Source organism: Heterodontus francisci, chromosome 43 (genome assembly GCF_036365525.1).
Source record: "Heterodontus francisci isolate sHetFra1 chromosome 43, sHetFra1.hap1, whole genome shotgun sequence".
Lineage (NCBI taxonomy): Eukaryota > Metazoa > Chordata > Chondrichthyes > Heterodontiformes > Heterodontidae > Heterodontus > Heterodontus francisci.
This window is the reverse complement of record NC_090413.1, coordinates 24,685,734-24,711,172: the sequence shown is the minus strand read 5'-3', so window position 1 is coordinate 24,711,172 and position 25,439 is coordinate 24,685,734. Positions and strand designations below refer to the sequence as shown.

The 25,439-nt window shown below is 44.2% G+C and overlaps 1 protein-coding gene across 2 annotated transcripts in view; it reads right to left on the bottom strand.

Annotated features, from left to right (window-relative positions):
• The window catches only part of LOC137355727 (protein GPR108-like), a 43,014-nt gene extending 17,575 nt beyond the window's left edge, over positions 1-25,439 (bottom strand). The window contains exons 1-11 of one of the 2 annotated variants that reach the window (XM_068021193.1): positions 25,326-25,439; positions 16,247-16,363; positions 14,196-14,246; positions 13,633-13,724; positions 10,701-10,867; positions 8,943-9,025; positions 7,263-7,331; positions 7,051-7,161; positions 5,659-5,792; positions 4,558-4,633; positions 2,733-2,806 (exon numbers count right to left, since the gene is read on the bottom strand). In XM_068021193.1, the coding sequence (XP_067877294.1) occupies positions 2,733-2,806; positions 4,558-4,633; positions 5,659-5,792; positions 7,051-7,161; positions 7,263-7,331; positions 8,943-9,025; positions 10,701-10,867; positions 13,633-13,724; positions 14,196-14,246; positions 16,247-16,363; positions 25,326-25,415 (1,064 nt within the window). In that variant the 5' untranslated portion in view covers positions 25,416-25,439. The remainder of the gene's footprint in view (positions 1-2,732; positions 2,807-4,557; positions 4,634-5,658; positions 5,793-7,050; positions 7,162-7,262; positions 7,332-8,942; positions 9,026-10,700; positions 10,868-13,632; positions 13,725-14,195; positions 14,247-16,246; positions 16,364-25,325) is intronic. The other variant, XM_068021194.1, reaches the window with a different exon arrangement.

The following is a 25,439-nucleotide window of genomic DNA, read 5'->3' as shown; positions in this document are numbered from 1 at the left end:
TAATGAACCCGGCCAGGTGTTAGATTTAGATGTAGGTGAGCACTTTGGTGATAGCGATCACAATTCGGTTCGGTTTACCTTAGCGATGGGCAGGGACAGGTGTATACCGCAGGGCAAGAATTATAGCTGGGGGAAAGGAAATTATGATGCGATTAGGCAAGATTTAGGATGCGTAGGATGGGGAAGGAAACTGCAGGGGATGGGCACAATCGAAATGTGGAGCTTATTCAGGGAGCGGCTACTGCGTGTCCTTGATAAGTATGTACCTGTCAGGCAGGGAAGAAGTTGTCGAGCGAGGGAGCCGTGGTTTACTAAAGAGGTTGAAGCGCTTGTCAAGAGGAAGAAGGCGGCTTATGTTAGGATGAGACGTGAAGGCTCAGTTAGGGCGCTTGAGAGTTAACAAGCTAGCCAGGAAGGATCTAAAAGGGAGAGCTAAGAAGAGCGAGGAGAGGACACGAGAAGTCATTGGCGGATAGGATCAAGGAAAACCCTAAGGCTTTCTATAGGTATATCAGGAATAAAAGAATGACTAGAGTTAGATTAGGGCCAATCAAGGATAGTAGTGGGAAGTTGTGTGTGGAATCAGAGGAGATAGGGAAAGCGTTAAATGAATATTTTGCGTCAGTATTTACAGTAGAGAAAGAAAATGTTGTCGAGGAGAATACGGAGATACAGACTACTAGGCTAGATGGGATTGAGGTTCACAAGGAGGAGGTGTTAGCAATTTTGGAAAGTGTGAAAATAGATAAGTCCCCTGGGCCAGATGGGATTTATCCTAGGATTCTCTGGGAAGCCAGGGAGGAGATTGCAGAGCCTTTGTCCTTGATCTTTATGTCGTCATTGTCGACAGGAATAGTGCCGGAAGACTGGAGGATAGCAAATGTTGTCCCCTTGTTCAAGAAAGGGAGTAGAGACAGCCCTGGTAATTATAGACCTGTGAGCCTTACTTCGGTCGTGGGTAAAATGTTGGAAAAGGTTATAAGAGATAGGATTTATAATCATCTTGAAAAGAATAAGTTCATTAGAGATAGTCAGCACGGTTTTGTGAAGGGGAGGTCGTGCCTCACAAACCTTACTGAGTTTTTTGAGAAGGTGACCAAACAGGTGGATGAGGGTAAAGCCATGGAAGTGGTGTATATGGATTTCAGCAAGGCATTTGATAAGGTTCCCCATGGTAGGCTATTGCAGAAAATACAGAAGTATGGGATTGAAGGTGATTTAGTGCTTTGGATCAGAAATTGGCTAGCTGAAAGAAGAGGGTGGTGGTTGATGGCAAATGTTCATCCTGGAGTTTAGTTACTAGCGGTGTACCACAAGGATCTGTTTTGGGGCCCCTGCTGTTTGTCATTTTTATAAATGACCTGGATGAGGGTGTAGAAGGGTGGGTTAGTAAATTTGCGGATGACACGAAGGTCGGTGGAGTTGTGGATAGTGCCGAAGGATGTTGTAGGGTACAGAGGGACATAGATAGGCTGCAGAGCTGGGCTGAGAGATGGCAAATGGAGTTTAATGTGGAAAAGTGTGAGGTGATTCACTTTGGAAGGAGTAACAGGAATGCAGAGTACTGGGCTAATGGGAAGATTCTTGGTAGTGTAGATGAGCAGAGAGATCTTGGTGTCCAGGTATATAAATCCCTGAAAGTTGCCACCCAGGTTAATAGGGCTGTTAAGGCGGCATATGGTGTGTTAGCTTTTATTAGTAGGGGGATCGAGTTTCAGAGCCACGTGGTCATGCTGCAGCTGTACAAAACTCTGGTGAGACCGCACCTGGAGTATTGCGTGCAGTTCTGGTCACCGCATTATAGGAAGGATGTGGAAGCTTTGGAAAGGGTGCAGAGGAGATTTACTAGGATGTTGCCTGGTATGGAGGGAAGGTCTTACGAGGAAAGGCTGAGGGACTTGAGGTTGTTTTCGTTACAGAGAAGGAGGAGGAAAGGTGACTTAATAGAGACATATAAGATAATCAGAGGGTTAGATAGGGTGGATAGTGAGCGTCTTTTTCCTCGGATGGTGATGGCAAACACGAGGGGACATAGCTTTAAGTTGAGGGGTGATAGATATAGGACAGATGTCAGAGGCAGTTTCTTTACTCAGAGAGTAGTAGGGGCGTGGAACGCCCTGCCTGCAACAGTAGTAGACTCGCCAACTTTAAGGGCATTTAAGTGGTCATTGGATAGACATATGGATGAAAATGGAATAGTGTAGGTCAGATGGTTTCACAGGTCGGCGCAACATCGAGGGCCGAAGGGCCTGTACTGCGCTGTAATGTTCTATGTTCTACAACAAGCTCCAACAAACAGCAATGACCAGATAATCTGTTTCACTTATGTTATGCGACGGATAAATCTTGGCCAAGACACTGGCAACAACTCCCCTGCTCTTCTTCAAATAGTGCCGTGGGCTCGGCTACATCCTCCTGAGAAAGCAGACCGAGCTTCAGTTTCACATCTCACCCAAAAGACGGTACAGCACTCCCTCAGTTCTGCCCTGGAGTGTCATCCTAGATTTTTGCGCTCAAGTCTCTGGAGTGGGATTGAACCCACGACCTTCTGACTCAGAGGCGAGAGTGCTACCCACTGAGCCATGACAAACTCTACAACAACAGTAGGAACAGAGACCAAACTCCGGGAATTACAGCATTCAATGGCAAGTCAAGGCTGTCTGAATAGCAGCCCAGAGCTCTACCATCAGTATCACCCCACCCCTCATTCAAACAACCTATCATTTACTTACAGATGGGTAATGTAGTACATCACAGCCCAACCTTCAATTGCTGATCCTTTAACAGCAATGAAATAGTAGTTTATCTGGAAACAAATAAATTAATGTTAAGGATTGAAAACACTATATAGAACTCGAGATAAGACGGCAAATATTACTTCAACAGTTGCTCTCAGAGGTTGGGCGTGTTCCTATAAAATAGGTTGAGTCAGGTCCATCACTTTGGAGAAACAATATTTTTATCCTGCTTCTAGTTCATCTATTTAAAAAATATATATACATATAAAAGTGGGTTGGGGCAGTATGATCTGTTAAAAGAACAATCCTGCAGTGCTTCAATCTCTCCTCATCCCTTGTCAAATACGTATAGAAGTGTCAAGTAAACATCTCTCAGCTGGCTCCTATTACTTTTGGCTTCAGAGCATAGGTAAATGGCAAATTAGTGAGCATACACCAAAGTATTGCTCTGTCCCACTAGAAATGCCTTAAAGCAAAGCCTGAAGACATTGCAGTCACATCAGTCCATAGTTACAGCATGTGCTGATGAAGCACAGAATACAGTATTGGAACTTGTCCTCCATTATTGCTCTGAGCTTTCTCCTCATCTGTTACTTTGGATTCACCATATGTGGGCACAGAAATAGAGACAGAGGCTTCTATTCATGCTGGCTACTTTGTCAGCAGTCACCAATACCATTAACAGGTCACCCAGTAAGTGTCTTATTCGAACTGATATGCGTTCATTTATCTATATATCTAAATCAATATTTTTCTCTGTATCTCTAGATACACACACGCGCTTATATAAAAAAAAGTTTGATGGCTGTACGAATGTAACATTGTATGACTCGTCCACGTTGCCAGGTGATCTGCACCAACCACATACACTATTCACATTCAAGAACCAACTCCAGAAAGCACAATGCAGCTATGTTGCCACCCACCATTTTCTCTCCTCCTGCTGGCCTACAGCACTCCCAGATTCCCTCTGCCCTGCTGAGTGCTCGCATGTTACCCCGGCTCCCAACCTTCAACCAGTGATTCTCGTTACTTGAAGTGATCCACAAAGTGTACTGAAAATGAGACGCTGATGTTTTCAAGCACTTGTCATTTTAACTTTACAAAGTGCTGAAAATTTTTTTTTTTTGGCAAAATTTTCTCCTCAAGGCTTGCTGAGCTTCAGTTTTATAGATGCCACCTGAACTAGGATATCTCACCCAAGTGACCAATCTTCACATCTGGGCACAAAGTGAGCTTCAGCAGGTTATTTAACTGAAGGCTGTCATACACAAACCTGACCAACGCAGTACTTCCAGTATGGGGGGGTTGGGGGGTCACTGGATGGTGATTAGGGAAAGGAAATTGGGCTCATACATTTATACTCTGCCTGAGCTCAAGGTATGAAAGGCAATTGCTGCAACCTAACCTGACTGACTTTGCTGCCAAGACTAACAACTGCTCCTGGGACGTGCTGGCTGGTCTGGAATCGCAGAATGATTACAGCACAGAAGGAGGCCATTTAGCAAGTCCAGCCTGTGCTAGCCGTCTGCAAGAGTAATTTAGCTAGCCCCGCTCCCCTGCCCTTTCCTCGTAGCCCTGCACTTTTTTTTTTTCCTTCAGGAACTTATCCAATTCTCTTCTGCATCCACCACTCTTTCACGCAGTGTATTCCAGATCATAACCACTCGTCTGCCTCAGTACCGCACCACAGGCACTGCCTTTAAACCTAGTCCAGTGGGAGAGCTGATCAAAGTACTCCGAATGGGAACTGAAAGCAAGTTGGTGATTTAGATTCAGTGCCACTGTAATTTAGCTGCATATGTAGACTTATACTTACAGCATGGAACAGTATGGAAACGGACTTGGTGAAAGCCAGTGCAGCCATCAACCAGTGGATTTTAAACACACTGCTCCTGAGGGACACAGATATCATTAGGGTGCAGAAGTAGTTTGTGACAGCAGAAATTCAAATAAATGGTCAATAGCATTGAGATTAAAGTTGGCACAGCAAGAAGCACATACATATTGTCCTGTAGCTTTGTTGAACATGCACTGCAAGGAGAATCTTACAGGAACATAAGACTCCTTTTGAAAACCATCACTACATAACTATTCCCCATTTCCTTTGCACCGGCCCGTTTAGTTTACGGGGTGGGGGGGGGGGGGGACAGTGTCTGGTACAATCCTCATGGAACATTTATTTTGGATTGATGCACGGGGCTGCCACTTGCCTTTTCTTTTTGGAGCGCGGTGTCTGGAGATTTATTTAAGACACAAGTCCATTCCCTTGCTCCCAACCCCACTAACCTGCATCTCATTTTATCGATAGACTGAATATTAATGTTAAGGTGCCCAAGTGAACTTGCATCAACAGCAGAGCACACATTAAAACTCAAAGCCACGATCCCATCCCTAACCTTCCCTGCCGGTCAATTTTGACAGTATTTAATACTGGTGCTGTGGCAGCAAGATAAAAGGAAAATGTTTTAAAAGTAACATGTGAAGAGAAAAAATATTAATGGGCTCATTCGGTATTACATAAAAGATTTCTTCTAAAACGTACAAACGTTTTATAGAATTTTAACCTGAAGATGTCTGGTAGGTTAAAGGGAGCTTTAATTTCCCTGGGCCTACCTGTTGGTTTTCAGTTTGAGCATTCTAATTGCTCTTTGTAGCGACCAAAAATAAAATTGGTTCCATCATCACAACAATGGGCGCAAGGAAGATCTTTGTGACTATCCAGCTCACGCATGCAGACGCAAATCTGCTTTTACTCAGCTGCCCTACAACCACTTGTTTTACTATACCATGGGTCACGCCTTTTAAAACATGTGCATTTCACTAAATGTTAGTTCATTGGCACTCTACAACGCATCAACTAGGGTCTGATGCACCATCATAAAAGCAGTTTAAACACTGGGCACTGAAGGAGCATTACCTGTGCTTTAGAAGTAGGGAAACCCAAAACAAGGCTGCAACAAAGAAAAACCCAGACATGACCAGGTACAGCAGAGGCAGTGGGATTTCTCCAGCAGAAAGATAGTTCCTCGGATTTCTTGCCGTTATCTCAATCTAAGAAGGAAGGTTTAAAATATAAAAGTGTGACATAACGGTCTATGTACATGTTAAGAATGAGGCTTAAAAAAAATAGCAATCACAACAGTAATTAGCAATAAATAGCTCAGCTTGTTAATGTGCTGCCCAGTGTGGAACCAACCAGGAACATTCCAGGTTTGATCCCTACATGAAGTTACAAAGAATTAACAGCCTATTCAGCCCAACTGATCTCTGCCAGTGTTAATGCTGCACACAAGCCTCCTCCCACCTTATTTCATCTCACCTGATCAGCTTTTGGTCGCCTGCCCTAATATCTCCTTCTGTGGCTTGGTATCAAATTTTGTTGGATAATGCTCCTATGAAGCGCCTTGGGACATTTTACATTACAGGTGCTATATAAATACACGATATTGTTATAGAACGCCAAGAATTGTGATGTTACATGCAGGCTAAAATACAAATTTTTTAAAAATATCTGCAACAAACAATATGTTCGAACTATTAGGGTCTGGTGTAGTTTGCACCAACAGTTGTTGACTTAATTGAGGTGTACAAAATTATGAGGGGCCTAGATAGACAGGAAGGACCTGTTTCCCCTTGCAGAGAGGTCAATTACCAGGGGCCACAGATTTAAGGTGGATTGGTAGAAGGATTAAAGGGGACATGAAGAAAAACTTTTTTCACCCAGAGGGTGGTGGGTGCCTGGATCGAGGGTGGAGGCAGAAACCCTCAACTCATTTGAAAAGGTACCTGGACCTGCACCTGAAGTGCTGTAACCTGCAAGGCTACGGACCAGGTGCTGGAAGGTGGGATTAGAATGGGCGGCTAGTTTTTTTTCAGCCGGCGCAGACACTATGGGCTGAGCCGTAACCTTTCTATGGTTCTAACAGCTACAAGCCATCAAAAATGAGATTAGGGAAAGTTTGTGGTTATCACAAAGAGGGGGGGGGGGGGCATGCATATGTCATTTTAAGGAACATATGTATCACTGCAGTGAATACAAATTGGAAAGAAAAGCACCAAGGATTGAGAAAAAAAATAATGATCTTGTGGAACACAGAAAGCAGTGGTGGGATGGGGAAAGAGATAGAACTTGATGTGATAGGAACAGAAGGAGGCCATTCAATCTGAGCAATGCTGATCGGTATTTAAACTCTACTGGCCGTGGTTCTGATAAAAAAGCTTTGGAAAGCTATAAATTTCATGCCGATTGGCTGGGGAGGCCAGAGAATAATTCTCCCGTTTCCCCACTCCCTACATCAAATGTACTTACTGTCATGTCAAATGCAAAATCATTTTTTTTCCCTGAAGCTGCCTTATGGCAGTTGTGGAAGCTGAGAGTATAAAGCCCTTCCTCTGCTGGGGATACAATCTTTACAAAGAACTGCAAAGAAGAATAAAGAGAGTGTTAAATATCAGCATTAAAGATCCACACTTTTCACAAAGGGGCAACTAAGTTAAGTTTGGAGAATAAAGGATTCTTACGTTGAAGTTGTAGATGCCTTTCACGTTTTTTAGTTCAAAAACCTCCTGGTCCACTTCTGCTTTCTTCTTCTGAGGAAAGAAGTTCAATACCAGATATTGGAGAACACTTAGCACCAGCTGAACATCCAAACTGCTAACAGAACTATCATTCACAGGTTTGCTACTGAAGCAACTCATTAGTCTTGTGGAGTAGGGGGGTGGGGGGTGGGTGCAGGGAGACCAAAAGGGTGCCTGTTACATCCAGCAGCACAGCGTCTGACTCAAACACCCAAGACCTCAGGGCTCAGTCAGCTTTAGCAACTTCCGCTTGATGAGCATTGATAAAAAGAATGATTCTGATATTTATCACATTGCTGTTTGTGGGTTCTTGCTGTGCACAATTTTGGCTGTTGCATCTCCCTACATTACAACAGCGACTGCACTTCAGAAAGTGCATCCATTGGCTGTAAAGCACTTTAGGACGTCAAGAGGTCGTAAAAGATGTAAGTTCTTTCCTACAACCCACGATCCCCCTGCATCTTCATTTTCCATTATAAAAGGAGCAATGCATTAGAATCACAAGAAAAACACAATTTCAGTGTCCCGATGTCAATACCCTGCCTCAATAATAACCTGCATTAATGATTTTAAATGGTGCTTCCCTCTCAGTGGCACTCTATTATGCTGTACAGTGCCATACAAATCAGGTTCTATTCCTGCTCCATGTCGCGTTCCGGCTCCAACTGCCCTCGATCTACCAGAATTATGATGGCGGAGTAAAGAAGAATGGAGCATCTCCCCAAACCCTATGAATGTATAATGTGCGTGTATGTTCATAGACACCCGCAATACTTAAGTCCGGCCACTGACACACGATGGGCCAAATGGCCTCCTTCTCTGCCCTAAATTTTTATGATTCTACGACTTCCTGTGATGTAACACTTACTTCCAAGAAAATTAAACTTACCAACTCACTCTAATCACCTTCCAGAAGTTCTCCAAGGTAGATGTTGCTGTTGCTCATTTACTGAAACAATTTCCAGCTCCGTCACCAGACTGGGAGACCCAACTACCTGAAATGCTATCAAGCCCCTTTTCACAGCCTCCAGGCTTGTAACTCTACGGTTTGCCTCTCCCACTCCCTTCCCCTGCCATGCCATGTCTTATCATTCTTACACTCCCAACGCACAGTAAACAACCATATTGCCCCCATCCCCACTCCCAATCTCCCCCTGATAAAGCACCTAGCAATGGCAACTTGCAATACCCTTCCTTTTGTTTCCACCTCGCAGGCTCACCCTCCCTCCTAATAACTGCCATTTAGTTTCCACCCACTTAACTGGAGCCTGCATCCCCAAGGCATCAACAAAAACATTAATCTGACTTATTCAATCACAAAATCATGAGCGCTAATACCATATTGTACATTACAATAGGATAGAGCAGTATCTCCTCAGACACACTGTGAGCAATCGTTAGGAGAAGTGATTTCACTAGCCTGATATTGCTTTACTAAGATCAGGGCCATTATTTTCAGTTTAGCTACTTCCTGGTTGCTAGATGCAACACCATTTGTTAGAATCATTGAAAGTTTACGGCACAAAAAAGAGGCCACTTGGCCCACACAATAATCATTTTTTCCTTGTGAAGTGGAATTTTGTCTCACGCATCAGACTCCACGACAGCACTGCACAGACCGACCTCTTTAACGGGCTCCACTTGTCCTTTGGCTGCATCTTTGCTCTGACTCTGAGGTGCCTCTCTTTTCTTTCTGGTCTTTGTACCTTAAATGAAACAGAATTTCAGCATGAAGTCATGTCTCACAAAATTTCACCCAAATTGATGAGAACAGCTGGTCAGACCAGCAACTTTGGTCACGTCACAATATGGACAAGTGAGGTAAAAGCTAATCAGCAAGCTCCTACAGCTCCCTTGGTCTGTAAATGCACAATGCCATACATTAGCTAGGTCTCAGTTTCAATCTCCGGTTTGTGTTCAGTTCACCAATTCCACCCCCCACCCACCCCTCCAAAAAGTGGGGGTGGGGGGGGGGGATGTGACAATTTGCCACAGTATTCCCAGCTTCATCAGTCTGGGGTTAATGGGGGGAGGAGGAGGAGAAGGAGAAAGAAAATTATGAAGGAAAGTCAGTTAGCATTCCAACTCATGATCCAGTGCCCAGTGAGGTTTGGAACAGCCAATGCTCACACACAAAATAGCAGCCGAAATTGAAAGTAATTTACTGAATATATATCAGTATGAGAAGTTTTGGAACACGATAAAGGCCCTATATGACTTAAAGCATCCACCAAACCTCAAAGATTTGCTGCTATAGTATAGACATCAGCCTAGCTCCACAGCAGCACTCTCACTCACCCGAGTCTGAAGCTTGCGGACTTAAACCCAAACGCAACCAAAGAGTACGGAGTCTCGCCTTATACTCTCAGTACGGTACTGAGCGAGCGCGTCTTTAGAGGTGTCATGTTTGGTATAAGACATTAACCCCAGGCCCTGTCTGCGATCTCCGGTGGACGTAAAAGATCCAGTGACACTATTCAAAGAGGATGAGGGGAGTTCTCCCATTGTCTTGGCCAATACCTATCCCTCAACGCCATTCAAATCAATTAGCTGGTCTTGCTGTTTGTGGGACCTTACAGTGTAAAAATTGGCTGTAGCATTGTTACATTACGACACTTCAAAAGTGCTTCATTGCCTGTAAAAGACTTGGGACACGGAGGTCATGCACGGCGCTATAGAAATGTGAGCTCTTTCTTTTTATTACATCTAATGTCAAAACATCGCTAAGCTAGTCATCCGATGAATTAACTTTGAAGGGGCTGCTGTATAAACAAAAAAATAATAATTTTTGAAAAGGTTAATTAGAACCAATTACTTCCATTAAAACGATAGCATTACCAGAGAAAGTGATTGACATAATACTTTGTCCCCAAAAACGGTAGATTACTGTGCCAAAGAGAACCTGGATCTTTATAAAAAACTTCACAACAGTGAAGACAGTTAGCTGGTCTCTGCTTTTAACGCTCTGAGGAATTCCACACCACTTGTGTGTCAAAATATAGCACCAGATCAAATTGGGGAAACCATACGACACTGGTGGGAGGTAATGACATCTGCAACTCTCTGCTGCATGTTATTTCTCGCATTGTCAATGGGTCGGCTGCTGGAATAAACTAGGTCACTGGTGCAAGTTTTAAAGACAGGAGCATTGAACTTTTAAAAATATGGTCCTGTTAAATAGCAATGCAAATATCATTTAGGAGATTCAAAAAGAAAATCCTTCAAGTTTTCGCCAAATAAATCAACACTGCTTCAAAGAAATCACTACAAACCCCAACAGAAGCAGTAGCGAGAGAGTAAAGCTCAGATCAGAGCTTTTCTGATTAGTTTAATTTCTGTTGAGTGTTGGAAAACAGGTGAGGTACAAATATAGCTCATTACCAGATTTATTATCTTTTTCCTTCTGATCATCTCCTTTTGGCTCTTTGGCCTTTGTCTGACTGTTATCTTTCTTCACATTTGCTGCATCTTTGGCTTCAGAATTCTTTCGATAATCCGGTCCAGATATTGACAGCTTTTTCTGTTGGCCCTGTTTCTGCATAAAAACTCTGTTGAAAAATAACCTCAACATTTAATTTTCAGCTCAACTAATACTGATCCACCATTCGACATCTTTCTCCCTTCAATTTTTTTCATCCACCTTTCATGAAAGCAGGTGACCCACGCAGGAAAACAATCCCAGAACTCTGGTACCTTGCTGATGGCTACCTGCACCTACTGAACCAGGGACAAGTTATAGTGAAGCCACTCCCAACATCTTCCAACCTTGGAAAAACTTTAACACTTTACTCTTCTCTTGACCAATGTCCCCTCTAAATTTTATTCGGAGTGCGTGGCCCATTCATTTGAATGTGCAGTACCTTCAAATTTCACACACACACGTATCTTAAAGGGGATAACTTGCAAACAGTCTGCGTGCTGCCTTCCGGGTTGCTGCACGATCGCAACTTACAGGGAACACTGCTCTTGACTAGCATGGGAATATAGCCACATGGATATAGAGGTGGGTACAGCTCAGAAATGGCCTAACTAATCTTTGCTGGTGATCATAGTCCACACAGGTCTCCTCCCATTCCACCTACCTCACCTCAGCCTTTCAGCATAGCTTTCTATCCCCTTTCTTTCTTGTACTCATCAATAGTTTCTTTTTGAAAGCATCTAACTTATTTCTCTCAACCACTTCCTGTGGTAGCAAATTTCACATTCTACCCACACTCAGAGCAAAGACATTTTTTTCTTAGACGGTGGGAAGGCAGAAAGCAAGGAATGGGGTCAAAGGCAATTCTTTGGACTAGAAAGATATGGTGAGTGGTGCTCTATATCCATGTTGGAACCATTCTTTGAATAATAACCTTCGTTGACTTCTCTATTCACAGTCCTAAAGGTCTACCGTCTCCATAATAACATAGGCAAAGTACTTATTTAGAATTTACACTATTCCTTCAATCTCTCCAACAACCTTGCCTCTTTCATCTCAGTAACTCTACCCCTCCTTTGACTATTGAAGACCAGCAGTCTTTTTTTTTTAAATCACACTGTAATTTACTTTTATTCCACAGTCTAGTACCTTTATTCTCAAATAACATTGTGGTCACTGCTTTCCAAATGATCTCCTACATCTAGGTTGCCTACTTGCACTGCTTCATCAGCTAGAATCTGGTCAGGTAATACTTCCTTGTTGAAGTAGCAACATACTGACTGAGAAAACAATGTAGAACATACCTGCAAAAATATAAAATCTCTCCCTTCTCACCACAGGCATTTTCCATATCCTGGTACCTCTGAGTCATTAAAATCTCCTATAATTATAACTCAATTGTAAATATGTGCTTCAGATACAGCTACAAATTTCATTTCAATTTTCTTTCCATGGTTTGGCAGTCTAGAACTTACTTTCAGTAATGCGACCAATTCCTTGTTCTTCCTCACTTCAATTCCAAAGGGATTCTCTCAGCAGGTTTGGCAGCATCTGTGAAAGGAGAAGCAGAGTTAACGTTTCGGGTCAGTGACCCTTCTTCGGAACGTTCCAAAGAAGGGTCACTGACCCGAAACGTTAACTCTGCTTCTCTTTTCTCAGATGCTGCCAGACCTGCTGAGTGGTTCCAGCATTTCTTGTTTTTATTTCAGATTTCCAGCATCCGCAGTATTTTGCTTTTATCCAAAGGGATTCTGTTTGGACCTCTTCTCCATTTAAATCCTTCCTTTCTTTCCTTATACTGAGGAATATTTCATTTCCAAAGATGGCTCAGTTGTAGCCAATGTTTGAGTTACTATTATTCAAGATTTTCTGTTTTATCAATACCTCTACTTATACTCTGCACACTGCTTTACATCTGGTTTAGGATGGATTCCCTTAGATTGACAATTTTTACTCGTCCTGTTTAACATCTTGCTAACTTTCCACTTCCTTAGCATCTATATAGCTAGAGCTTGCTCAAATGATGTCTACTCTACTCTCTTGCCTTTCCCCATCTTTATCTACCTTGCTTCTGCCTTTCAACACCATTGCACTCACCTTCCTTTGTGGTCTCCCAGCCCCACATTCCCCAGGGACAATTTCCTGCTCCATAAGCCGTAAGCTTGAGCACACCCCTTGCACAAATGGCCTGCTATCCATTGCCAGATTTAGGTGAACCACATTAAATAGCAGCTCAATCGCCGCCACAACCAGATTCACCAGGATTAACCGCGAGGCCACGCAAGTTAATAAACCTCAGATACAGGATTTTAAAGCATGAAGAAGGGCTAGTGGGCGGATTGTGACAATGTTGAGTCTCTGAGGTTCTAGCAATCAGTGTGGCTGAGGAGGAAAAGAAAGACATTCTTATGGCTTCTCTAAACCCACATAGGTAACCACTGCTGAAATAAAAGCACAGAGCTTAGTGACGTCAGCTAACACAATCTATGGACTACATTTCCTTCCTCAAAAGGACAACAGTGTTTCCCCTCAGGCTTCTTTCTGATCAGCAGGTTTAAGAACGCACACTCCCCCAGTCAAATCATATCACACATACTAAGATTAGGCTTAAAGATACAGGAATGCCCCATTGGTTTTAAACTAAGATGTAGATCCTTTTGTTAAGCTGTTTCCAAATCAGTGTTGTCAAAACAAGGCAATTTGGCGCCTTTGCATTTCCTAGTGCAGCTAACATAGCATTTGTTGGCTTAAGGTTTGTAAGATGGAAGCCCTCAAGAACAAACCTTCTCTCCACAGGAAGCCAAATTTAGCACCCGACTGATTCAAAAGTTACAAGAAAGCAAGTGAAGTATCCCCGCAGAAGAGAGAGAATTTTCAGCATCAGGAAATACTTACTTATTCTGCTTCAGATCAAAGATAAAGAGGGTGAGGGACTCCCCGAAGGAAACATTGTATTTGTCCAGCAAACATTTATCGGAGTCATCTACCTATGTCAGAAGAACATCTTGTTACTCGAGCCAGAAATGCAAATAGCAAAAGATTTTCAATTACCATCATAACTGCACAGCACGTCTTCAGAATCTGAAAGGGAGGTTTATATTTCAGATGGGACCTTTCATCAAAGCTGGAGAGTCCCACCTGAAAGAACAGCAGCCTGCAAAGTGGACAAAGCAACAGAAGCGACAAATTGAATTTAGACAGTGCCCTTAAAGTGGGGAAAAATGGGTGCCGGGATAGGGGAAACAAGAAACAGAGTCAAACAAGTGAGTTTAGAAGGCTTGTATTAACCATTTCACCAGTTTGGTAAGGCTTTAACCATGGTTCAGTGGTAGCACTCACCCTTCCGAATCAGAAGGCTGTGGGTTCAAGTCGCACTGGGAGATTTGAGCACAAAATCTAAATCTCAGCTCATGTCATATAAAAAGGAGCTACATAGTGACTTCTTTAATAATACTCACTGTGTAGGCAACCACACCATCAGTCTTCGTTTTTGAAAGGCTAAACCCCATCTGATATATATGCGAAAGGAGAGAGAGTGAGAAAGCACACATTAGCAAAGTAATAAAACAGATGTCAAAAACAGTTACTGTATATCTAGTCAATGGATGGGAAATCTTGCCTAGTACTTCCACTAGAAAATTCTTGATGCCTTTCCTAAAGCCACAGCACACCTGATACCTCAGAACTATCCACGCATTTGCATTGTCCAATAATGTCATACAGGCAGCACACTGAAGCAAAAGAGCTGTGAGGGTCTGGTCCAATCCTGCACCCTACCAATTTAAAACAGCATTACTGAGAGATCCTGTTGAGTACAGAATAGAGGTCATCTAGTGGGGAGGGGGGATAGAAGCCTAGCTGTCGCCACTATTTTCCTGATTCTCCCACTTGCAACATGTTCTATTGTTTACCCTTGCGTTAGGACTGGCTCACTGTGGTCTTTTAAATCTCTCCAGTGCCCACGCACCATCCAACCACCCCCCCCCCCTCACCTTGGCACAACTTGTAAACTTTCAAGTACTGAACACATCTTTACAGCTTTTAAAAAATCTGCTACCTGGCATTGCCAGACCTCTGCTCTCTCTTTCCCTTCTGCGGCAGGTTCTTGCTTATCCATGTTAGCCTTATCACAGGAGCTTCAAACACCTGCAGGCTTGATGAAGGTCATTGCAAAGTGCTAACCTATCTTCTTTCCTGAGTCAAAAGGTTGTGGGCTCAAGTCCAACTCCAGAGACCGGAGTGCAAAAGTATAGGCTGACACCTCAGTGCAGTACTGAGGGAGTGCTGCTCTGCTGGAGGTTGTCGGCGTTTGGATGAGACATGAGACCGAGGCCCCATTTGCCCTCTCAAGTGGATGCAAAAGATCCTATAGCATTATTTTGAAGATAAGGGGAGTTCTCCCCAGTGTCCAGGCCAATATTTATCCCTCAACCAACATCACTAAAACAGATTATTTGGTCACCACCACATTTCTGTTGGTGGGAGCTTGCTCTGCACGAAATGGCTGATGCATTTCCTACATTACAACAGTGACTACACTTCAAAAAGTACTTGATTGGCTGTAAAGAACTTTGGGACCTCTAGATCTAAGTCATGAAAGGAACTGTAAAAATCAAAGTCCCCCCCCCCCCCCTTTCAGGTGCCAATTCCCCATTTCCAGGTTATATTTCAGATTTAAAGCATTTGCAGTTTTCCCTTTTCCATCAGCTGTTGTGTTGGTAAAGATTCTTTTATGTACTGCCCTTGAAACTGGTACTTCATACTGTAACTCTTTACACTTGGCTTACAGTGCTCCATAGGGTAAGAATAGGTGACACCATAGCATACGAGGCTACGAGCCAAGTGCTGGAAAATGGGATTAGAATAGATAGGTGCTTGGTGGCCGGCACAGACACGGTGGGCCAAAGGGCCTGTTTCTGTGCTGTATAGCTCTATGATTCTATGACAAGATTCCTGTTCCCAGGCCATCTCAATTCAACAGTTTTAAAAGTATGAAATGCAACAGGGGGTCCCGCTGATTGCTCCTAAGGGTAAGTATACTCTCAGTTACTGTCCTGAGCTATGCAGATCAGAAGTTCCTGGATCTAGCCTCCAGTCTGTTCTGAACCAGTTGGTTTCCATCGGAGTTCTACAACTAATGAAGTATGAAGTTATACTTCCAACCTCAATTGTTCAGTGACTGCCCCCCCTCAAACCCCGCCACGGTGCACATATGTAGATATAACAGAATCAGGCTCAGTTCCAATACCCCGTCCCAGTTGAAAGAACTAGTATGGCTATGAATAAGAAATGGATACTTGGGGCAAAGTACTAAAGCATAATTTTCTTCCTCCTGAAGGAGCCGAACCAAGTTAGAGCATTTGTCGAACTGTCTACAAGCACTGTTCTTCAGTAGAGGAAAGATTGGGGAGAGGAAAAAAGACTTTGCAGGTACTGTAAGATCATGATTGTGGCACAGCATTGAATTAAGTTCCTAAGCTATATTGCATTTCACTCAAACACCACTCACTGTAATCTTATCCCTGTCAATATCTTTTCTTAACTGAAGACTTGTAAGGTTGACTTCCAAAGTCCCATTGGTGTAGAAGCCAAAAGTATTCAAGTGAATTCTTGATCGCGTGTCACCCTAAAACAAAAAAGTGAAAATGTGGTTAATCCAAAGAGACATGCCTCACTACACCTCATAGCATTTTTTTTTTAATTAATTCATGGGATGTGGGCATCGCTGGCCAGGCCAGCAGTTATTGCCCATCCCTAATTGCCCTTGAGAAGGTGGTGATGAGCTGCCTTCTTGAACCACTGTTTATGTGGGGTAGGTACACCCACAGTGCTAGTGGTTAGATACAACGGAGTGCCTTGCTAGGCGATTTCAGAGGGCATGTAAGAGTCAGCCACATTGCTGTGGGTCTGCAGTCACATGTAGGCCAGACCAGGTAAGGACAGCAGATTTCCTTCCCTAAAGGACATTAGTGAATCAGATGGGTTTTTACAACAATCGATAGCTTTTTAATTCCAGATGTATTAATTGAATTCAAATTCCACCTTCTACTGTGGTGGGATTTGAACCCATGTCCCCAGAGCAATACCCTGGGTCTCTGGGTTACTAGTCCAGTGACAATACCACTACGCCACCGCCTCCCCTTTTCAAAACTGTGATCCCTTACCCAAGGGGTCAATCTGCAAGAGAACCAAGAAATTCACAAAGTCATTTCCACAAGTGCCCAGACCTGGATCGACCTCTTCAGGAATGAGAGGTGATCTCATTAAAATGTATAAAATTCTTAAGGGGCTTGACAGAGCTGATGCCCCTAGCTGGAGAGTACAGAACTAGGGGGCATAGTCTCAGGATAAGGGGTCGGCCATTTAGGACTGAGATGAGGAGAAATTTCCTCACTTAGCGGGTTGTAAACCTTTGCAATTTTATCCTAGAGGGCTGTGGTTGCTGAGTTGTTGAGCATGTTCAAGACGAAGAGTGAAGATTTTTGGATACTAAGGGAATCAAGAGATTATGGGGATAGGGCAGGAACGTAGAGTTGAGGTAGATGATCAGCCATGATCTTATTGAATGGTTGAGCAGACTCATGGGGCAGTATGGCCTACTCCAGTTCCTATTTCTTATGTTCTTATCAGTGCATTACTTCTATTGCAGCTAACTGATTATACATTTCTTCTATTAAGATAGCATAACTTTCTCATGGCCAGAAGACATTGTCTTTCAGAAGTTAGGACTGAGGGTTCCCAGAAGCATGGCAATATTTGCAAGAAATCCACACACAGGAAAGTTTGAAAACCTTCACTGTACTACACAGAATTTTACAGTGTGGAAATAAATGAACATAAATAGTTTTCTCGAAAGGTCGCATTAACCTTACACTGGGCTTACCATATCACGACGAAAGAAGTGTTTGAACAAAAGCTAAGATTGGAATTGTGTCTAGGACAAATGACAATATGCATTTATATAGCACCCTTAATCCTGTAAAACATCCTAGGGTGTTCCACAGGAGTACTACCAAACACATTCTCTAACCATATCAGGAAGTTCTGGATTTTGCTGTACTATTAACGGTGGGTCCCTCAGCAGGAGAAACGTGACAGAAACTTCTGGTGTTTGCATGTGTGCAGATAAACACAGAAATCCAGAATTTGCTATCAGAGATACTCTTGCTCCTCCACAGGGTGCACTGTTGCAGTCCTCACTGGTAGACATGGCATTGAAATGACTGAAATGATGTGAACTTGGGTACTTACCCATTAGTTCGGTGCTAAAAATGGCTGAAAAAAAAGTTAGAGCTATTGCATTCAGAAATAAGACAGGTTTCAGTGGCATATTAAGTGATGACTGCAGAACAACCTCTCTGGCCCTGGAGAATTCATTGTACAATTGCGATGTTTGGTTCTCTCAGAAGAAAATGAATGCTGGAGATTTTTTTTTTAAATATTACAACAACTTTACATTTTGCTGTCTGTTTCTTCTATCTCTGTCCCTTAATCCCATCTGCAGTTCCCTTTCTGTACATGATTTAAATCTAACTTTTATTTCCTGCTTTATACTCCCTGGTTTGGACTCCGTGTCTCAGTGAGGATCTTCCAACCTGATTGGATAAAGAGCCTCATTGCCCTGCTCAGTCACCACAGATCCCCTGTACAGGGTGCGGCATTGCATCAGATGCCAGATTCGCGGAAATCTCCACTGACAAGTTTCAAGGAGCATCTTAAACAAGGAAAGGTGGAGAGGCGAAGAGGTTTAGGAAGAGAATTGCAGAGTTAGGGCCTGGACAGAAAGACACGGCCACTAAAGGTGAAGCGATGAAAATTGGCGATTCTCAAGAGGACACAATTGGAGGAGTGCAGAGTTCACAGAGGGCTGTAGAGAGAAAGGAGGTTACATAGATAGGGAGGGAATGAGGTAATGGAGGGATTTGAAAACCAGGATCAGAATTTTTAAATTGAAGCATTGCCAAACCAGGCGCCACTGTAGGTCTGTGAGCACAGGGCATGAGAGGTGAATGGGATTGGGTGTCAGCTAGGATACGGGCAGAAGAATTATGGATGAGATCAAGTTTACGTAGGGGGGGCCGGCCAGGAAAGCATAAAAGGGCATTTGGCAGAAAGGTGTCACTCATTGCCTTCAGCAGGCTGGGCTGATGGATTCCCACTTCAGTCAGAATTAGTTTGTGCCCAATGTTAGGCGAGGACAACATGAGCTCTCCTGCATTAAAATAGCCTGCCATCACTCAAGTTTAGGATGAATGAATTGGCATTTTCAGCAAGGTAGTGAAGAGCTCCCAGGCCCCTCCTCTTCCTCGCTGGAAAGGCACCCTAGTATCAGAAGCCGCCAAAAAAACTGAGGGGGGGGGAACCAGCACCTTATCCAATAATTTAAAATTTGTAATTTAATACCAGGTACACTATTAATTATTCCATATCTCACTGTGTAACACAAATTGTGCGGTGGTCACTCTCACCAATACGGTCATGGACAGATAAATCTCTCAGGTAGATTGGTGAACATGAGGTCTAGCAGGTTTTTAAACTCACATAGTTCTCTCAGTCCTATTGGCACTTATACAAAAGCAAAATACTGCAGATGCTGGAAATCTGAAATAAAAACCGAAATGCTGGAACATAACAGATCTAAGCTCTGCAGTCCTGTCACATCCAGTCATGAATGGTGGTGGACAATTAAACAACTAACAGGAGGAGGCGGCTCCACAAGTATCCCCACCCCCAACAATGGGGGAGCTCAGCACATCAGTGCAAAAGACAAGGCTGAGACATTTGCAACCATCTTCAACCAGAAGTGCCAAGTGGATGATCTATCTCAGTCTCCTCCTGAGGTCCCAGCATCACAGATGCCAGTCTTCAGCCAATTCGATTCACAGCACACATCAAGAAATGGCTGAAGGCCATTGGGTACTACAAAGACTATGGACTCTGACAGTAGTACCAAAGATTGGGCTCTGGAAATGGCTGTGCCCCTAGCCAAGCTGTTCCAGTGCAGCTACAACACTGGCATCTACCTGACAATACGGAAAATTACCCAGGTATGTCCTATACACAAAGAGCAGGACAAATCAAACACGACCAATTACCCCCCCCCGCCCCGCCCCAATCAGTCTACTCTCGATCATTAGCAAAGTGATGGAAGGTGTCGTCAACTATGCTATCAAGCAGCACTTGCTTAGCAATAACCTGCTCACTGACGCTCAGTTTGGATTCTGCCAGGGCCACTCAACTCCTGAAATCATTGCAGCCTTGGTCCAAACGTAGACAAAAGAGCTGAACTCCAGAGGTGAGGAGAGAGCCCTCGACATCAAGGCAGCATCTGACTGAGTATGGCATCAAGGAGCCCTAGCAAAACTAGAGTCAACGGGAATCGGGGGAAAACTCTCCACTGACTGGAATCATACCTAGCACAAAGGAAGATGGTTGTGATTGTTGGGGGTCAATCATCTCAGTCCCAGGGCATCACTGCAGGAGTTCCTCAGGGTCGTGTCCCAGGCCCAACCATCTTCAGCTGCTTCATCAATGACCTTCTGTTACAACCAGGTGAGAAAGGGGTCTAGGGTTCCCTCACAGACTTCACCTGGTCTTACTGTAGCAGGGTTTAATTTTAAACACACTGTTTTTTAGCTCTCCCTTATTGAATCCTTGTTCACTAACTTCCAATTATAAGCAAAGAAACTAGCTAAACAGGCTTTCTTAGGTTTAAAGAAAAAAAGCTGAACTTTCTTAAACTCTAATTCGGTTAATGCCTATGGATATGAGACATGCCCACGCTAGCATGTATACGCAATACATACATGCAGATAGAGACAGAAAATAAAGTGGAAAAGTTTGAGGTAATATCTGAAGATGGTTTTGGTTACTGTTCTTCGAGCTCACTGTAAAGTTCTTGATTGTAGGTAGGTCTTGCTTTTCGTTGGGGCCCAGTATTCTTCTTAAACCTTGTTCGATGTAGGAGACTTTTCTCTCTTGAAGTTCATGTGTCGTCAGTGGGTCCAGAGGCTTGTGAGAAAGAGATGGGAGCAGACAGAAGAGGTCTTCTCACTCCAGGAGCAGTCTGAGTTCAAAAACCCTGGACCAGCCAGTTAGTCATTTGACCAGCTGGTTTAACCATTCCTGGCTTTTGTGGATTGTATCACCTTAGCAGTCTCTGAAATGCTCTTCCTCGCACCTTCAATGTCTAGTGATCAAAATCCATTGTGGGTTGTATGTGTCATGTCCTTTGTCTCCACAAACACTGTCTGTTAGTATGCAAATGTTTTTCAGCTCAGTGTCTGGCAGCCCTTGTAACAGGCCTTCTCTTCTTCCCAGCAACAGTTTAAAATCAATGTTCAAATTACAAAAATAATACTCCTCATTCTTTGCAGGCGGGAGCCTGCATGACACCGTCCCTCCATCATAAGGTCAGAAGTGGGGACATTCGTTGATGATTGCACAATGTTCAGCACCATTCGCTACTCCTCAGATACTGAAGCAGTCCATGTCCATATGCAGCAAGACCTAAACAACATTCAGGCTTGGGCTGATACGTGGCAAGTTACATTTGTGCCACACAAGTGCCAGGCAATGACCATCTCAAATAAAAGAGATTCCAACTATCTCCCCTTGACATTCAATGGCATTGCCATCGCTGAATTCCTGACTATCCACAACCTGGGGGTTACCATTGACTAGAAATGAACTGGACCAGCCATATAAGTACTGTGGCTACAAGAGAAGGTCAGAGGCTGGGAATTCTGCAGCGAGTAACTCACTTCCTGACTCCCCAAAGCCTGTCCACCATCTACAAGGCACAAATCAGGAAAGTGATGGAATACTCTCCACTTTCCTGGATGGGTGCAGCTCCAACAACACTCAAAAAGCTCCACAACATCCAGGACAAAGCAGCCTGCTTGATTGGCACCCTACCACCTTCAACATTCATTCCCTCCACCAGTGACTCTCAGTGGCAGCACTGTATACCATCTACAAGATATACTGCAGCAACTCACCAAGGCTCCATAGACAGTACCTTCCAAAACCACGACCTCTACCAACTAAAAGGACAAGGGCAGCTGATGCATGGGAACACCACCACCTACAAGTTCCCCTCCAAGCCATACACCATTCTGACTTGGAACTATATCGCCGTTCCTTCACTGTCGCCGAGTCAAAATATTACAAACTCCCTTCCTAACAGCACTGTTGATGTACCTATCCCACATGGACTGCAATGGTTCAAGAAGGTAGCTCACCACCACCTTCTCAAGGGCCATTAGAAATGGGCAATAAATGCTGGCCTAACCAGCGACACCCACATCCCATGAAAGAATTTTTAAAAATTCTCAGCAGATCTGGCAGCATCTGTGGAGAGAGACAGAGTTGACATTTCAGGTCTATGACTCATCAGAACCGAGTATTTCTAGCATTTTCCATTTTTATTCCTATTGGCACTTGCAGTTTGTTTGGGAAGCATGTGACAATGAAACATTGGCACGGTGGTGTACAACTCGTGGGGTACCAGTGAAACTCTACCCAACAACAAATCAGCACTGTTTTGGTCATACAAACATGACAAAAAGGCACACACACTTCACAAGAAGAGGGCCTGGGATGACCTCACTACATTGTGTCATCAGTACACTTTACAACCAAAGGAAGCTTACTTTCTGGCTTTAGTTTTTGCCTAATTGAATAACAGTACTGATGACAAGTTGCAAATGTCTGAGGATGAACCAGACTGCATGTAACTTTGGCATTATACTTGACCCCAAGATAAACTTCCTACCCTTATCCACACCATTACTAAGACTGCCCTTTCCTATCCTGAGTGGTGTGAAACAGGGCTGTGTTCTCGCACCCACACTTTTTGGGATTTTCTTCTCCCTGCTGCTCTCACATGCGTTCAAATCCTCTGAAGAAGGAATTTTCCTCCACACAAGATCAGGGGGCAGGTTGTTCAACCTTGCCCGTCTAAGAGCGAAGTCCAAAGTACGGAAAGTCCTCATCAGAGAACTCCTCTTTGCTGACGATGCTGCTTTAACATCTCACACTGAAGAATGCCTGCAGAGTCTCATCGACAGGTTTGCGTCTGCCTGCAATGAATTTGGCCTAACCATCAGCCTCAAGAAAACGAACATCATGGGGCAGGATGTCAGAAATGCTCCATCCATCAATATTGGCGACCACGCTCTGGAAGTGGTTCAAGAGTTCACCTACCTAGGCTCAACTATCACCAGTAACCTGTCCCTAGATGCAGAAATCAACAAGCGCATGGGTAAGGCTTCCACTGCTATGTTCAGACTGGCCAAGAGAGTGTGGGAAAATGGCGCACTGACACGGAACACAAAAGTCCGAGTGTATCAGGCCTGTGTCCTCAGTACCTTGCTCTACGGCAGCGAGGCCTGGACAACGTATGCCAGCCAAGAGCGACGTCTCAATTCATTCCATCTTCGCTGCCTTCGGAGAATACTTGGCATCAGGTGGCAGGACTATATCTCCAACACAGAAGTCCTTGAAGCGGCCAACATCCCCAGCTTATACACACTACTGAGTCAGCGGCGCTTGAGATGGCTTGGCCATGTGAGCCGCATGGAAGATGGCAGGATCCCCAAAGACACATTGTACAGCGAGCTCGCCACTGGTATCAGACCCACCGGCCGTCCATGTCTCCGTTATAAAGACGTCTGCAAACGCGACATGAAATCGTGTGACATTGATCACAAGTCGTGGGAGTCAGTTGCCAGCATTCGCCAGAGCTGGCGGGCAGCCATAAAGACAGGGCTATATTGTGGCGAGTCGAAGAGACTTAGTAGTTGGCAGGAAAAAAGACAGAGGCGCAAGGGGAGAGCCAACTGTGCAACAGCCCCAACAAACAAATTTCTCTGCAGCACCTGTGGAAGAGCCTGTTACTCCAGAATTGGCCTTTATAGCCACTCCAGGCGCTGCTTCACAAACCACTGACCACCTCCAGGCGCGTATCCATTGTCTCTCGAGATAAGGAGGCCCAAAAGAAAGAAACTAAGACTGCCGACTTCCAGCTCCACAACTTTGCCACACTCCGTTCTGCCCTCAGCTTATCTGCTGCTGAAACCCTCACCCATGCCTTTACTGCTTGGAGACTTGACTATTCCAATACAGGCTTCCTAGCTCTACCCTTTGCAAACTTGAAGTAATTCAAAACTCTGCTATCCATTTCCTAACTTGCACCAAATCCTGTTCACACATCTCCGCTGTGCTCGCTGACCTACACAGGCACCCTGTTAAGCAACACCTTATATTTAAATTCTCTTCCCTGTTTGCAAATCTCTGCATAGCCTCACCCTCCCCTATCTCAGTAATCTCCTCCAGCCACACAACCCTCCAAGACATCTGCACTCATCCAATTCTGGCCTGAGTATCCGGGATTTCCTTCAGTCCACCACTGACAACTGTGCCTTCAGATGCCTGGGCCCTAAACTCTCCCTGAACCTCTCTTTCCACCTTCAGGATGCTCCTTAGAATTTGACTGAGTTTTTGGTCACCTGTCCTAACATTATATGGCTCAGTATCAAATTTTGTTTCACAATCACGACCGTAGGGACATTGTGCTAACATTAAAGGAGGTATATAAATGTAAGCCGTGGTGGTTCACAATGTTTTCCCCAAGAGTCAGAATGAACCAAATGACATGCAAGTGATGCAGCATTATTTGCTCAGCTAGAACACAGGAACAGGGGGAGACCTTTTAACCCCTTGAGCCTGCTCACCATTCAATAAGAGGGCAGCACAGTGGCTAGCACCGCAGCCTCACAGCTCCAGCGACCCGGGTTCAGTTCTGGGTACTGCCTGTGCGGAGTTTGCAAGTTCTCCATGTGACCGCATGGGTTTCCGCCGGGTGCTCCAGTTTCCTCCCACAGCCAAAGACTTGCAGGTTGATAGGTAAATTGGCCATTGTAAATTGCCCCTAGTGCAGGTAGGTGGCAGGAGAATTGAGGGAAGGTGGGGATGTGGTAGGAAATATGGGATTAATGTAGGATTAGTATAAATGGGTGGTTGATGGTCAGCACAGACTCGGTGGGCCGAAGGGCCTGTTTCAGTACTGTATCTCTCTAAGACTCTATCATGGCAACCAAACTCCATATATCTTGCCTCTCAATACCTTTGGTTAACAATCTATCGTTCTCAGATTGAAAATTAACAATTGACTGAGCATCAGTTACTATATGCTATATACATAGCTGCGTAAATATTGTCTTCAAAGTCCTGATTACAACTGCAGAGTAGGACACTGCAGATACAGGTGACATGACATATTTGCTACTTGATTAATGTGGGGAAAGGAGTGGCATCATCGCCCAGGATGGCTGTTCCTGTCTCCCCACTCCTCATCATTGCCATATAATTAGTGACTCAGACAATGGAGAGTTAATCAACCCTCAAAATAGCCCCAGAACTTATCGGGGAAATTTTCACCAACATTAGGACAAGGGAAACACCTTAACCCCCAAAATATTGGGGCCAGGTGGAGGCCTCCAGGACCAGTGGGGAGGGGGAGAAAGCCTCCCAACTGCACTGACACCCACTAAAGTTGGCATTCCCAAATCCCGAAGACCACTTACTTTAAGTGTGAGGCGGTGGATCCGCGCTGAGGCCTCAATAAGGAACAGAAATAGCAGAAGCAAACTCTCAGCACCTCTCCCTGCCATCATCACACAACCGGAAGCAGCGGCAGG